We start from the raw sequence: 16,531 nt of genomic DNA on the forward strand, positions 1-16,531 counted from the left end.
TGTACCATCACCGGTATTTATTTCTTTTAATGATACTGGGACTTTATGGACTTTTCGTATAAATGGGATTCATTTTCATCGTCGTATGACGGAAAAGTTAAATTGTTCATGAAGACCAATAACCTTTTTTAATTTCTACTTCAAGCGCTGAAATCATGACAAATTCCGGATAAAATTTCATGATTGCAAAATTGAAAGAATTTTAAATCCTAATGATTAAATAGAATATTAGGTCATTTTAAACAAATGAATACACTATCAGTAAACTGTTGTCTGACAAAATGTAACGGGAAATTATTTTTTTGTAACGGGCTCATTGATTCAAAGTCTGTTTTATTTTACTAGTAAAATATAGCCGTAAGTAAATATTTTTAGTTGATATGCTATCAACGTAACGCTAACCAAATTTGCATTTAATTTCTCACGCTTTCTTCGGTTTATTTGGTCTGGAAGTACTAAGTTAATAGACGCTTGAAAAATTCTCTTGCAAAACGGAGACTTATATCGCCTTCTGTCGATTTTTAGCAGGTTAATATATATATATATTTTTTTTTTCGGAATATGATTTCCAGATCGAATGAAATTACTCCTTTGCGTTCTAATGAACTTAATCTCCGCTGCGAATATATAAATACTCTATACGTACCAAAAGTTAGATTAAATTGATTGGTTATGTCTAAGGTTAAATGTCTGTCTCATTGATAAAATAATGGACTCACGCAAGAATGATTAAGACAAATTAAGCCACAAAAGCCAATGAAGTCACTTAAGAGTACTAAGTCATTTTACTACAATAGTAATATTAGACTAGAAGCCAAAATTGGAACATCAACAAATCGTCTATATATATATATATATATATATATATATATATCATATATATATATATATATATATATATTATAATATAATATAAAATATTTGACGCCATCTTCCATCCAAGTTCCTCGTTGGATGAGTGGTTTTCGCTCCCGGCTACCAATCCGGTGGTCCGAAGTTTGATTCTCGGCTCGGCTAACGCGGAATCAGAGGAATGTATTTCTGGTGATAGAAATTCGTTTCTCGGTATAATGTGGTTCGGATCCCACAATAAGCTGTAGGTCCCGTTGCTAGGTGACCAATGGGTTCCTAGTCACGTGAAAATATCTAATCCTTCGGGCCAGCCCTAGAAGAGCTGTTAATCAGCTCAGTGGTCTGATAAAACTAAGATATACTTAATCCTATCAATTTCAGATGCATCACAACAAACTGACTCTAGCCGCTATGACCCTCCTGTGGGCAGCCACAGCTAACGCCACCATCATCATCACGGGCGTGACCACCGGCCTCGTCCTGGGAGGTCTAGCCGCGCTGAAGGGCGCCGCCCTCCTGGGTTACGCCGTGGGGAAGAAGAAAGGCCACTTCGGGCACCACTTCCTCAAACGCTCTGTCGGGGGGGATATCGGCGCCGAAGCCGAGGCTGAGGAACACCTCCTGTCGACCGTCGGGAAGCTAGACCCAAGCGGCTGCGTCCTGAAGTTGCTCTGCCACCTGCAGTTCAAAGAGGAGTCCTCGAGGACTCCCGAGGAGGAGGTCCTCGTCCAGATGTTCGGCAACGGGACGGAAGCCCTCAGTTCACACAGCGCTGCCTTCGTCTTCGCCTCCGAGATTGGGAGCAGGAACAGAGACCCAGCTGTCTGCGAGAGGTACTTCAGTCAGTGCCCCTTCAGAGGCGAGGAAGTCAGTGGCCTCCTGCAGGAGTCCTGGGCCTGTGGTGGATTGCGAGACCTCCCGAAGGAACGCTGATGAGGCTGGAATACCATCTTTTGAAATAGGCAGTTTTTGTCTCATTTTGCTGAACTGTAAATTTATTTTGTTGTATGTAACAATTTCGGGTATTATTGTTTAACTTTATTTATAAGTACAGTACAAAGACGACATCTTTTTAAAAGAAATCTCATAACTAACAAAAGTTAAAGGAATGTCAGAAGTAGATTAGTAGAGAAGCTTGATTGTTTAATAAAGCAATTATTTGAGAACTGATTTTAATTTTGTCTTAAGCTAATTATTTCTAACAGAATAAATCCTCTCTCTCTCTCTCTCTCTCTCTCTCTCTCTATAATATATATATATATATATATATATATATATATATATATATATATATATATAATGAATGGCATTGTCGCTTCTAGAAAGTCGGATCTTTAATAAAAAGAGTATGGCCAGCAGAAACTTCAGCATTTTTTCGATAAACTTTATTTTCATCCAACGCCTATGTTTCGGGATGCAAATCCCATCTTCAGGGCTAAAAACAAGGAAAAAATTAAAATTCTATACATTAAATCAGACTAAAATGGGGCACAGTAATAAATTATGCTATTTAAAAAAAATATATATATATATATAGATTAATTAACAATATATCAGTGAAATTCGAATTTTATATAAAAGTAAGACGGTAACTAATTGAATAAGAGATCGACAGTAAAAAAGCAAAGCAACTAAGTACAATGACACTTCAAAATAAATAAACAAACAAAACACTTAAAAGCACAAACCACACGTGAACAACTAAGAAAATTACGTTATTACTAAAAAACAGGAGAAAAACATTGAATCGTACAGGCAAAAAAATTTCTGTATATGATTACAAAAGTGAAAAAATTTAAAATTTATATATATATATATATATATATATATATATATATATATATATATATATATATATATATATTAAAGGCGGACACAAAGCAAAAAATAGCGAAACGAGAACTCACCGGTACAGAAGTATAGATAAGACTGAATTATTATTTATTTTTGACTAAAGGGGAGAGACAAATACAAAGGCGAGAAGGTAGAAAGGGCGAATGGGTCTATTAAGTAATGTTCAGTTGTACAGCATTTGAATGGTTGTTGAGGGTTGGTGACAATTGTTTAATGAAGAGGGACTCGAGAATGGGTAATGACCGGTTATCTATTGCTTGGGATAAGATTTTAAAATCATTGTACTGAATGTTATGTTTACATTTTATTGCATGGTTGCGTATTGCAGAAAATTCTTTCTTAGATAAAGTTATTCCTGTTCGGTGACTGACACCCCGATGGCAATCGATGCGAACCTTCAACAGCCGACTCGAATTACCGACATAGGTTCCCAAATTACATTTGGGACAAGTAAACAAATATACCGTTGAAGATCGCATCAACTGCGGTAGGGTGTCCTTGAACTTGAAAAGACTTCTGATTTTTAAGGGGTTCTTGAAGATAAAATTAAATTTAACATATGGGTACATATTGCTGAGTACGACGGTGAGCTCTCGTTTTACAAGTTTATATGTTGAACAAAAAGGCAAGGATATATACAGTTCTTTTTTAGGTACATTAAAAGTAAAAGTGGGTGCTTTCGGTTTAACAATGTCATTTAAAAACTCTCTCAAGATTTTCTCAAATAGGTGGGATGGATAGCAATTTCTGTTAAAATAGTTTTGCAAGAAAACTACTTCCTCATGGAATTTGACCCAGTTGCATGACAAATTATAAGCTCTATACAATAATGTCTTGCATGCATTAAGTTTAAAAACCAACGGACAAAAGCTAAAGAAATGTTTGTTCCCAAACCAGTAAAAGTCTTTTTACTAAAAACACCTGTTAGAAATTTATCATTAAATCGTGAAATTGTTATATCTAAAAATGGCAGTTCGTTTGTTTATTTATTTTGAAGTGTTCATTGTACTTAGTTGCTTTGCTTTTTACTGTCGATATCTTATTCAATTAGTTACCGTCTTACTTTTATATAAAATTCGAATTTCACTGATATATTGTTAATTAATCTATATATATATTTTTTAAATAGCATAATTTATTACTGTGCCCCATTTTAGTCTGATTTAATGTATAGAATTTTAATTTTTTCCTTGTTTTTAGCCCTGAAGATGGGATTTGTATCCCGAAACGTAGGCGTTGGATGAAAATAAAGTTTTAACGAAAAAATGCTGAAGTTTCTGCTGGCCATACTCTTTTTATTATATATATATATATATAATATATATATATATATATATATATATATATATATATATATATATATATATACTACCCATTATCTACCTTTTATACTGAAATACTATGAAGGTCATAAATACGATGAAAACCTCCTTTAAAATATCTAATAATCAACTAAACCACAACAAAAAACAATAAGAAAATGAAAAAACTATTTTTCATCTTGGATTATCCTGCGAATGTCCTTCGTATATCCTTCGTACTGCTGTAGGGTCCACAAACAAGCGCGACCATGCAAAAATGAGATTGCCCCCGCCCTGCCTTCTCTGTTATGGCAGCACCCAACACAGTCGACTGACCGCCAGTTATATAAATCACTGCTAAGTCGACAGAGGAACTGAGGGGTTTACTTGAATTTTTCTAGTTCCATCCCCACGGGCTGCTCTTTGAACAAGAGCCCGTGCTGGCATGAAGCCTGCTCAATCATTATGAACAACGCAGGGCTATCAGTTCCAGCTTCACCACTTGTGTAACACATCCCCGATGCCCATTAGGTTAGGTTAAGTTGGATATAAGTGAGCCCAAAATTGAAGCCACACGCGAGTTTGGGCGTGGGAAAAAAACATTGAGATTATTTTCAAGAAGTTTCCTATGGTTAGTTTTTGAGATATGGCATCCCGTTTTTTTTTTTTCAGGGAAGGTTCGGAACTCGTTAACAGTTATACTCTGTTTTTTTTCCATCTGTCCATCCACTTGTGGTGTTTTTGTATGCTAACACTGCGTCCGGGCTTTAGACATTTACATTCAGCTTACATTCAACGATTATAATAATATCCTATTTCGAATATTAACGGTGTAATTCGCATATAGTAAATTATGAAAACACTTTTCAGTTGCAAATGTACACCCAGATATCGTTTTATTTACCTAAAACTTACACATAATGTAACTATCTAAAGCCCAGTGTTACCATACAAAAACACCACAGGCGGATGGGCAGATGAAAAAAAAAAAAAAAAACACAAAAAAAAAAAAAAACCGATTATAGGGAATATGCACCCGGGACATCGTACCACGGCCACCTATAGTTGGCCGTGCTCGTACGGGTATGAGCACCAAGTGTTAACAATACAAGCGCAAAAACGATTCAAACGCAGTCAGTTATAGATATGCTGTTTTATAAATCTATCAGTTCATTAAAATATCGATTTTATTTAATAAACGGCATTCTTTACGCCAATGGGTAGATTATTCATTTATTTTGGCGCAAAATTTCATAGTACTATCTGCAAAAGGCAGATGAAACGAATCTTTTATTCAATGGATTATTTATTTCACAGCTAGTGGAAACGCCTATTCTTCTGTAAGGCTCTTTTGATGACCCAGTGATTTGTAGGGATTTTTTTTAGTCCTGTATTCCGATTTTTGGTGATATGCTTTGCAATTTCGTGGTCTTTTTGGTCATCAAGGAGAATTTTGTTGATAATGTGACATACTAGTTCCAATTACTTTCAAGAATAACACTCTTTCTTTATTTTTAGATTATCATAAAAATTGACAGTGTTGCCCATGCAGGTAATAGCAAAGAAAAACACCATTTGTTTATTCCTCTGTTTAATGATAAAATCATTCACATCTTTCATTATTATTCTTCGTTACCACAACAATCATAACGATGAAAAATAATAATAATAAAAACATTATAAAGAACGTAACATCTAATTAGAAACATGACAAAGACAAACGTTTAGTCCTGAACGAGAAACATGACTAAAACATCACTCAAGACTCAGAACTACTATAGTCTGTTTAATGCCCAAATTCCCTGGTGAACTACAGTACCTATTCTTAAGACTATTTTCTATATAGGTAAGTATTGACTTATCTTTTATATGTATTTATTTGTGTGTGTATGTTAAGAGACGTTTTCCCTGAGAATGTGTATGTACGATACGGACATGTTCTTGTAATTGTTTTCGTATGTATACAACAGTATATAAATACGCGTATATTTTCATACGCTGTATGACAATACATATAGTGATATATTATATTATACATCATCCAATAATATATATATATATATATATATATATATATATATATATATATATGTGTGTGTGTGTGTGTGTGTGTGTGTGTGTGTGTGTGTGTGTGTTTCATTAACAGTTAACTTACAATAAGCATTCATCAGTCTAGCCTTTTGGCGCCTGTTACGTTTCTTTAAAAAAAAAATGTACCTCTGGAACTTCATGACGTGTAAAAAAGGAAATGAATTAAAGCATCTAATCCTAGCTTATAAAACGGCAGAGAGAGAGAGAGAGAGAGAGAGACGAGAGAGAGAGAGAGAGAGAGAGAGAGAGAGAGAGATTTAAGATCGGATACCCTTTTTCACAAGACCGCCCAGCGTCGCTTGGGGACCGGCGGTAGTTGGCACTTCTTGCTCAGTGACTTGGCCAGCTCCTTGCTGCCTTCCGTCTTCCGCAATTACACCATCGTCTCCTTGGAAGACGTTGAGCCCGCAGCCCCACGCCATTTGCAGAAGCCCGCTGAGCTGTCCCTCGCTCAGAGGACAGTTCGGAAAGTACTTCTTGCAGGCCAAGGGGTCTTGTGTCTTCACCCCGATGTCGGTGGCGAAGACGAACGCGGCGCTTTGAGACGTGAGTTTTCCGGTGCCGTTGGAGAACAGGTCGACCAAGATGGCTTCCTCCAGCGAGCGCGCAGCCACCTTCTTGACGTGCGCCTGGCACAGGAGCTTAAGGACGCAGCCGTTCGGGTCTAGCTGCCCCACGGTGGACAAGAGGAGGTCCTCGCCGTATTCTTCGAAGGAAGTGTCGTCCGCTGACCGACCCTTTCGGTATCTCCGGTAGCCGTAGCCGTAGCCATGGCCGTAGCCGTAGCCGCCGTGAGGTGCTCCGTAATACTGGGGTGTCTGATAGTGATGGCCGAATTTCTTGTGCTTATGGACGGCTAGACCGACAAGGGCGGCGCCCTTCAAGGCTGCTAGGCCTCCCAGGGCCAGCGCTGCTCCGAGCAAAACGGCCTCTGAGGCGCTGATCCATGTCACTAGGACTATGGTCGAGAGAAGGGATGAACAACGCATCTGAAATGAAAACAAAATAATAATAATAATAATAATAATAATAATAATAATAATAATAATAATAATAATAACATCTATGACAACGGTAGTGAAAGTGGTAATAATAGAAGTAATGGTACTAACAAAATTCAAATCCGCTCTTAATACTCCTCGTAATAAAAATATATTTTGTGAATTTTTTAGGGGGGGCCGGTTGTTTTAAACATCCATTGTATTTTGTATACATTATGACTATAACCAGTAATTTGGTAGTAAATTAGCTTCATCTCTCTCTCTCTCTCTCTCAATAATTTCATGTTTCTGTAAGCCTTGAGTCAGCAATTAATGTTGATTAACAAATGCTATGGTCAAAGAAATGGATTATATATTCATTTCTTTCATCCAACCATTATTATTATAATATATCCTTCTTTCGTAGCTAGCTACTTCAGACATCATTATTACATTTTTTTTTTTTACAATATAGAAAATATTTGTTTCTCATTTTTGGAAATGAATCTTTCGAGCACCTGATTTTTTTTTTTTTTTTTTTTTGCTTAGGTACGAGTTACTTTCAACTATGACCCATCAAAGCTCTGATGATTATTTTCAAATTATTATTTGGTTGTCCGCAACGTCAATAGAGGACTCTGGTTGTTTGATTGTTGATTTCCATTTATCCATTCGTTTTTCACTTTCTTTTTCTAGTTACTCTCTTTTCCAACGAGGGAGGTAACTTATGATTCGCTTAGCTTACTCAGTGAAACGCATGGAAGGTTAAAAACACACAGATTATCCACAGATGTAGAGAGTAATGTCACTAAACAAGTGTGGCGAATCTGTCATAGTATAACCGGACAAAACTCGTTGTTTATCAAGCCAGTAGGATGGGGCTACAGTAGCTTCACATCAAACGTGCATGTGATGTCTAGGCCCGTCCCTTCCAACGCTCCTGATTGGCCGTTGGTAAGCCAATCACAGGGCTGGAAACTCTCAGTCTCTCGAGAGAGTTCACATAGGCAGGATCTATGTTCCACCTCTCCTGAGGGATACTTTTGACAGACGTATCTCTAAGGAGAGGTGGAACATACATCCTATAAATGTGAACTCTCGAGAGAGACTGAAAGTGATTGGCTTATCAACAGCCAATCAGGAGCGTCGTATCGTAAGGGAGTGGCCTAGACATCAGATGCACGGTTGATGTGAATCTACCATAGCTAGGGCGGGCACACCCCTTAAATTCTAGCGAAGAATAACACTAAAAAAAATAGTTCTTCAAAATAGAAATTCACTAATAAACCGCAAACTAGTACATCCAGCAAATGGCAAAACCACAGGAAATAGTTCTGTAATTAAACAACCAATCATAAAATAATAACGATCATTTATGAAAATGAGTTTATAATAAAATCTGAGTGAAGTTGCATTTTTATATCGAATTCAGGCGACAACCATTAAAAGCTATACGGTCATTTGATAGACTGGGCTGATTACTTTAGATTAAGAGGGCCTTATGCCAACATGCGCCTTGTCTAAAGACGGCCCACAAGCGGTAGAAGGGCTGATGAGTCAAGGTGTAGACCTCTGGACTCTGTTAATACAACAAAGACGCATGTTGAAGGTACACCATCGATAATATTCGACCTTAGGATAAATGACTGAATCAGTCCCTCAGTCAGCACTCAAAGTCTCATTCTTCTATATAGCCATTTGTAATTCTTAAAATCATTTATGAATAAGGTGCAGAAATTTTTGGTGAAACTAGCATTCGCTCTAATTTGATATTTAGTTTCTAGCATTGCTATTCGAAGACGGTGGATTAAACAGTCAAATAAATAAACGGTTTTGAGTCGACTTGAGTCACATGCTGTACTATTGATCACTGCTCTCAAACTTCACTGGTGTGACTGCACGCCATCGTACTACTTCACTGAGAATGATGCAAACGTACGTAGTACTACACTTCAGTGCAACCAGTCACTTTTTAGCAAACTTCACTTCGCTGAACCGTTAACCCTTGAGCATCTTCAAGTCTCACCTTGGAGTAAGTGGAGAGAGAATAAAATGCCGACCCCTAATTCGCCTCGGCGAAGGTCACTTGGATATGTGCCGCCTGGCTAGAAATCTTCTTCCTTTATAACCGTGAGGGAAGGCGGGACACCCGCGTCGTAATAAGCAACCCTTATATGGGCGGTCGTTCCTAGCCCTTCCTAGACTCGCCCGGGGAGGGGGGCGGATAGGCAGGAGGGAAGATGTGTCCCTCCGGAAGGAGAGAAGGAAAGGATAATACTAGGAAAGTGGAAAGATGAGGGAAATGTAGACGATTTTCTGATCAAAACAGACAGTGTGGTTGTATGGGAGTATGATAGATTCAAGAAAGCACACAGGAATTGCCATATTCTAAGACTTCCAAAATCCTAGTAGGAAACTGCGCGGATTGTTGCTAACTTGGGGAATCGCTAATAAAAACTCCCATATGCAAGAATTCCATTCTTGAATGGAACACAAAACAGCAATCGATGACTAATTATATTTACTTAAACTCATCTGGATCATGACGACAACGGCGATTATTATAATTCTTGTAAAAGAAACACGTCGGATAATTATGTCATGATAGGATGGGAAACAGAAGTATCATCTAAAGTACCATACAGTTCTGATCAGATTGCAAACTAACTTAATTTTTAGCAGCAAAGTTCGTTTGTGCATTCAAAAAGACACCAGCACCGACAATATGTCCAATTGATTTCCACGTGACCAGTAGGCCTATAATGAAACAGAACACTGCAACCAGTATGCCTATAATGAAGCAGAATTCTGGCAATATTCAGAACGCCGTGTACGACAGGTTATCTTTGGTTGTATATTTGCTTGCATGTATGAATGTGCATTTGTTAACCTGTAGTCATTATTTTTGTTACTTGATTTTCTCAATTTCGTCTTTTGAATAAATAGGTCTCATTTGCCGTGGAGACTTGCTTTAGAAGTTAGTGATCTGTTTGGCTTGCACAGTTATATATATATATATATATATTATATTATATATATATATATATATATATATATATATATATATATATGTGTGTGTGTGTGTGTGTGTGTGTGTGTGTAATATATAACCTTATACGCCAGTAAGTGTTTGGATGAACACATGCAGCGCTTAATAATGTGCATATATGCGGGAAGATGATTATGCACAGTAATGCACTAGATACAGGTACCAGCAGAACTTACACGTGCGTGTGTTTCTACGTTTTGCGCGCGAGAGAGAGAGAGAGAGAGTGGGCGGGGGCGGTGGGAGCATTACCCCTAAGGCTAGGAATGTAACATACCAGAAGTTCATTGAATCAATTTAAAAACTTCATATTATACAATGATGCATTTGTTTGGAAATGCTGATTCTGATTCATATAATCATAAAAAATAAATATCCGTTATATATTTTTCCTATCTTGTTTTATAAAGAACGATGGAACCATTAAAACGCCATTTATTCCCCAAGAATTAGTCGCACCACTGATAGTATGATCAATTTTCATAAGGAGAATTGGAAATCAACCAGGAAGTCAAGACGCAATCTACTGATGTTCCTCCCAAGAATAGATTAGTGGCTCCCTGGATGTCCACGCTGCATTACGTATGCTAGTCGCACTATGGGAACTCACCCTACTAGGTAACTCCAAGGTCAAGTGTGTTGCAAAAGGAAAGGATACAGCGACTCTATATGGTAGGTATGGGTACCATAGACCAGGTGGGACAACGAACTACCTTTGTTAAGAGCAAATATTGGAGGAAAGTTTAAATGAGAACAGTTTATAGATGTTCCGTAACGGCTCAGGTGCTCAGAAAAGCTTCAGGTCACCGAAAAAAATGATCTGGGTGAATTTGCGCTCAAGTGCTATCTATATCCTTTCTCTATTTCAACAGCTTTCAATTCATCTCTCTCTCTCTCTCTCTCTCTCTCTCTCTCTCTCTTCTCTCTCTCTCTCTCTCTCTCTCTCATAAGCTGCCATTCCCAACGCAACAGTCATCGTAGGAAAGAAAATGGAAATCGTATTGTAAAAGCGAGTACGAAATTTAAATTTATGGAAATTCAGAATCTCTAATGAATGAGTTTCGGCAACAAATCACGTTACCCTTTTATTCTTCTTCCTATATTCTTCATGGAAATGGTCCCATTCTTTAAGAATAATATGCACTCTTCCCTTGTGTTCCCACAGCCTCACGATAGTCTGTTATCGTATATGCTGTCGTAATTTCCTGTTGTCATGAAAATTGTAAACACAAGAGAAGTCAGGTTGTTTCTCTCATCACGAATTATCTTATCAAGTTTCTTCAAAGTTTACCTTGCCAGAATTATATTAAGCAGTGTACAAATTAACAATTTCTGATATGTAAAGCATTATTATTATTATTATTATTATTATTATTATTATTATTATTATTATTATTATTATTATTATTATTATTATTATTATTATTGCCACATTTGTTGTTGTTATGTAAGGACTGAGAAAGAGTATTAGTAAACCCCTACTGGGTTTCCCCTTACAATTCATCGCATGACTCAATGACAAATTATCTCCACAGGACATACGTCTAATTACGCGGGATTTCCGTCATGTGGATCCTATTTTCCTAATGTATAAGGACCTTCCCTCTACTGGATCCTTACACAACGAGTCTGGCATAATATCTTTGTCTCTTTGTCAAAACTTTCCTTGTGTTGGGCACTTGTTTGTTGTACGAATGACGCGTAATGCGTCAGCGAACGAAACCGGGTGTTATTTAGTAGACAGAGTAAGCCCTTTGTAGTTAGACGTTACCTGGATGCTTGATATGCGATTACCATACTGTAAATTGTGTGTGACACTTTGTTTGATTCTTATTTGTGAGAAAAGGTAGGCTCTTTTTAGACAGACGCAGTCTGGGTGATTATAGGCCTAGAATACTCGATAATGTACATGAAACTTATTTTTGAGGCACAGAAAGCTCTTTGTAGCTAGACGGTTTGTGTGCTTGAAGTAGGCCTAGTATAGTCTAATTTTTATTTGAAACTTGGTTTGAATGTTGTTTGTGAGTCAGATAAAGTTCTTTGTAGATTGACACAGTCTGGGTGCTTGAAATCGGGCCTAGAATACTCTAAATTATACTTACAAATTTTGTTATGTGTGGGTCAAGGGAGGCTCCTTGTGGTAGACAGTCTGGATGCTTCATATAGGCCTAGTATACTCTAGATTATATTTGAAACTTTGTACGATTTTTATTTGTGAAAGAGCAAGCTATTAGTAATTAGACATAGCCTGGGGGCTTGTATTGGCCTACCATACTCTAAACTGTATAAGAAACTTTGTTATTTTGTTGTTTGTAAGGCAGAGAAAACTCCTTGTGTATGTTTGCCAAGATAGCTTACCAACATATGTACCGGATGAAACTTGTTTAGCGTCTATTCGACGGTAAATCAGTCGCGACAGGAAATTTTATTGCAGTATCTTTATTTATTGCTATCTTTATTTTTTATCATTTTAATCTTTCACTATTTCATTTCACTTTTTAAATGAGCAATCTGGTTCAGGTGGTGATAAGATACGATGCTAGCAGAGTTTATATTCAAATTAATCATTTATAAAAAAAAATGCATTACGAAAGAGAACGAGAGTGCAAATGCTAACTGCAATGTGCTTGACAATATATATACACACACATATATATATATATATATATATATATATATATATATATATATATATATATATATATATATATATATATATATATATATATGTGTGTGTGTGTGTTTAGAACCCTCGCCACCCTCTATTAAGTGTAGATCCGAATGCAAGCGAAGGAAATGACACACAGACACCTCAGGCCAAAACACACTGTGCCTCTGTCGATACAAGCAATTATTCCATACATACCTGATTTTCTCTATCATAACCACCTTCAGCGTCGTAATGGTTTTTGTTGCCTATTAATCTGGCCTTATGCCATCACGGAGTAACACCAAGCAACCAAGAGGGATTACATTATAGCGTCAATCGCGCCAAACGCGTCGCAGCCATTATTTGCCTAAGAAGGCCTCGAATATTGTCGGCCATTAGCTCTGGTGCATTTTTGTTTATTTAATTCATATGACAGGTAGAGGGGAATCGTGACTTCCATGTAACTAGGAACTCGTTAAATATTTTCTTGCAGCTTTGCAACGATGGGGCAGTGTGCTTTCTATCACTCATTATATATTATTTGAAGGGCGTAGACCCTCTCTTAAACACACACTGTTCAAAAGAACTGGTTTTGCAATATGTCTTTCCAATCATTCTATTATTTTTTTCATTGGCCAAATTTTATTACACATCAGTATTGGAGAATGATTAGGACTGAAGTTATTCTTTTAGCAAAATTAAAAATTATTATTTTTTTCTTTTTTTTTTTCTTTTGGTCTATCACAGTCCTCCAATTCGACTGGGTGGTATTTATAGTGTGGGATTCCGGGTTGCGTCCTGCCTCCTTAAGAGTCCATCACTTGTCTTACTATGTGCGCCGTTTCTAGGATCACACTCTTCTGCATGAGTCCTGGAGCTACTTCAGCCTCTAGTTTTTCCAGATTCCTTTTCAGGGATCTTGGGATCGTGCCTAGTGTTCCTATGATTATGGGCACAATTTCCACTGGCATATCCCATATCCTTCTTGTCTATTATTATTATTATTATTATTATTATTATTATTATTATTATTATTATTATTATTATTATTGTCGGTGCTACAGTTTGTTTTACTATTTTATTGCTACTGCTATTGTCTATTAACATCATAACAATAGATTATTATTATTATTATTATTATTTTTTTTTATTTTTTTTTTTTTTGCTCTATCACAGTCCTCCAATTCGACTGGGTGGTATTTATAGTGTGGGGTTCCGGGTTGCATCCTGCCTCCTTAGGAGTCCATCACTTTTCTTACTATGTGTGCCGTTTCTAGGATCACACTCTTCTGCATGAGTTCTGGAGCTACTTCAGCCTCTAGTTTTTCTAGATTCCTTTTCAAGGATCTTGGGATCGTGCCTAGTGCTCCTATGATTATGGGTACGATTTCCACTGGCATATCCCATATCCTTCTTATTTCTATTTTCAGATCTTGATACTTATCCATTTTTTCCCTCTCTTTCTCTTCAACTCTGGTGTCCCATGGTATTGCGACATCAATGAGTGATACTTTCTTCTTGACTTTGTCATTCAACGTCACGTCTGGTCTGTTTGCACGTATCACCCTATCCGTCCTGATACCATAGTCCCAGAGGATCTTTGCGTGATCGTTTTCTATCACTCCCTCAGGTTGGTGCTCGTACCACTTATTACTGCAAGGTAGCTGATGTTTCTTGCACAGGCTCCAGTGGAGGGCTTTTGCCACTGAATCATGCCTCTTTTTGTACTGGTTCTGTGCAAGTGCCGGGCATTCGCTTGCTATGTGGTTTATGGTTTCATTTTTCGTATTGCACTTCCTACATATGGGAGAGATGTTATTTCCATCTATCGTTCTTTGAACATATCTGGTTCTTAGGGCCTGATCTTGTGCCGCTGTTATCATTCCTTCAGTTTCCTTCTTTAGCTCTCCCCTCAGTAGCCATTGCCATGTGTCATCGCTGGCTAGTTCTTTAGTCTGTCTCATGTATTGTCCGAGCATTGGTTTGTTGTGCCAGTCCTCTGCTCTGTCTGTCATTCTCCTATCTCTGTATATTTCTGGGTCTTATTCCACTACTTTTATTAGTCCTTCTTCCCATGCACTCTTTAGCCACTCGTCTTCAATGGTTTTCAGATATTGCCCAGTGCTCTGTTCTCGGTGTTGACGCAGTCCTCTATACTTAGTAGTTCTCTCCCTCCTTTCTTTCGTGTTATGTACAGTCTGTCCGTATTTGCTCTTGGGTGTAGTGCTTTGTGTATTGTCATATGTTTCCTGGTTTTCTGATCTATGCTGCGGAGTTCTGCCTTCGTCCATTCCACTATTCCTGCGCTGTATCTGATTACTGGCACTGCCCATGTGTTTTATGGCTTTTATCATATTTCCGGCGTTGAGTTTTGACTTGAGTATCGCATTGAGTCTCTGCATATATTCTTTCCTGATCGTGTCCTTCATCTCTTGGTGTTTTATATCCCCTCCTTCCATTATTCCCAGGTATTTGTATCCTGTCTCATCTATGTGTTTGATGTTGCTCCCATCTGGTAGCTTTATCCCTTCAGTTCTCGTTACTTTGCCTTTTTGCATGTTGACTAAGGCGCATTTTTCTATTCCAAACTCCATCCTGATGTCCCCAGATACAATCCTTACAGTCTGGATTAGGGTATCTATTTCCTTGATGCTCTTACCATACAGCTTGATGTCGTCCATGAACATCAGATGGTTGATTCTGTTGCCTCTTTTCTTGAGTTGGTACCCGGCATCCATCTTCTGTAGTACTTTTGTCATGGGAATCATGGCTACTACGAAGAGTAGTGGGGACAGTGAGTCTCCCTGGAAGATCCCTCTCTTGATATTAACCTCTGCTAGTCTTATTCCAGAGCTTGTAAGTATTGTATTCCAGTTGCGCATTGTATTTTGTGAGGAAGCTGATGGTGTTTTCCTCTGCCCCATATATTTTCAGGCATTCTATTAGCCATGTGTGTGGTATCATGTCAAAGGCTTTCTTATAGTCTATCCATGCCATGCTTAGGTTGGTTTTCCTTCTCCTACTGTTCTTCATTACCATTTTGTCTATCAGGAGCTGGTCTTTTGTGCCCCTACACTTCCTTCTGCAGCCTTTCTGTTGGTGGGGGATGGTGTTTGTCTCCTCTAGGTAATTGTATAGCCTTTCACTGATGATACCTGTTAGTAACTTCCACATTATTGGTAGGCAGGTGATAGGCCTGTAGTTACTGGCTATATTTCCCTTACTCTTGTCTTTTTGTACTAAGGATGTTCTTCCTGTGGTCATCCATTTGGGTGCATGGTGATTTGAGATACAATGCTGGAGTTGTTCTGCTATTCGTGGGTGTAGGGCCTTGAAGTTTTTGAGCCAGTATCCATGGACTTCATCGGGACATGGGGCTTTCCAGTTTGGCATTTTCTTTAGTTGGTGTCTGACTGTGTCTGTGGTGATCTCTGTGAATCTTTGTTTTATTCTCCCTGTTTCTTCTTCCTTGACTTCCTGGAGCCATGTTGCATGTTTGTTGTGTGATACCAGATTACTCCATATGTTTTCCCAGAGTCTCTTACTTTGTTCGGCTTCAGGAATTTCTGGGTAGTTGTCTTCCCCTCTTAGTTGGCTGTATAGTCCTTTTATGGTTGGTTCGAATAGTTTGTTCTGTTGGTATCCCTTATTCCTGTTCATGTACCGTTGGATCTTATGTGCTTTGGCCTTAAGCCTCTGTTTTTTTACATCTTCTATTGTGTTGTTTAGTCCCCTCCCTTGTATTTTGTATTTCTCG

At 37.9% G+C, this 16,531-nt stretch overlaps 1 protein-coding gene across 1 annotated transcript; it reads right to left on the bottom strand.

The window, feature by feature from the left end:
- Positions 1-5,597: 5,597 nt before the first annotated feature.
- Positions 5,598-9,247, bottom strand: LOC135226878 (uncharacterized). Its single transcript, XM_064266572.1, has 2 exons — positions 9,105-9,247; positions 5,598-7,087 (listed from the first exon to the last, which is right to left on the bottom strand). Exon 2 carries the CDS (start codon positions 7,085-7,087, stop codon positions 6,356-6,358), a length of 732 nt encoding a protein of 243 aa, XP_064122642.1. The 5' UTR covers positions 9,105-9,247; the 3' UTR covers positions 5,598-6,355.
- Between the last annotated feature and the right edge of the window lie 7,284 nt (positions 9,248-16,531).

The sequence above is a fragment of the Macrobrachium nipponense genome, chromosome 15 (assembly GCF_015104395.2).
Source record: "Macrobrachium nipponense isolate FS-2020 chromosome 15, ASM1510439v2, whole genome shotgun sequence".
Lineage (NCBI taxonomy): Eukaryota > Metazoa > Arthropoda > Malacostraca > Decapoda > Palaemonidae > Macrobrachium > Macrobrachium nipponense.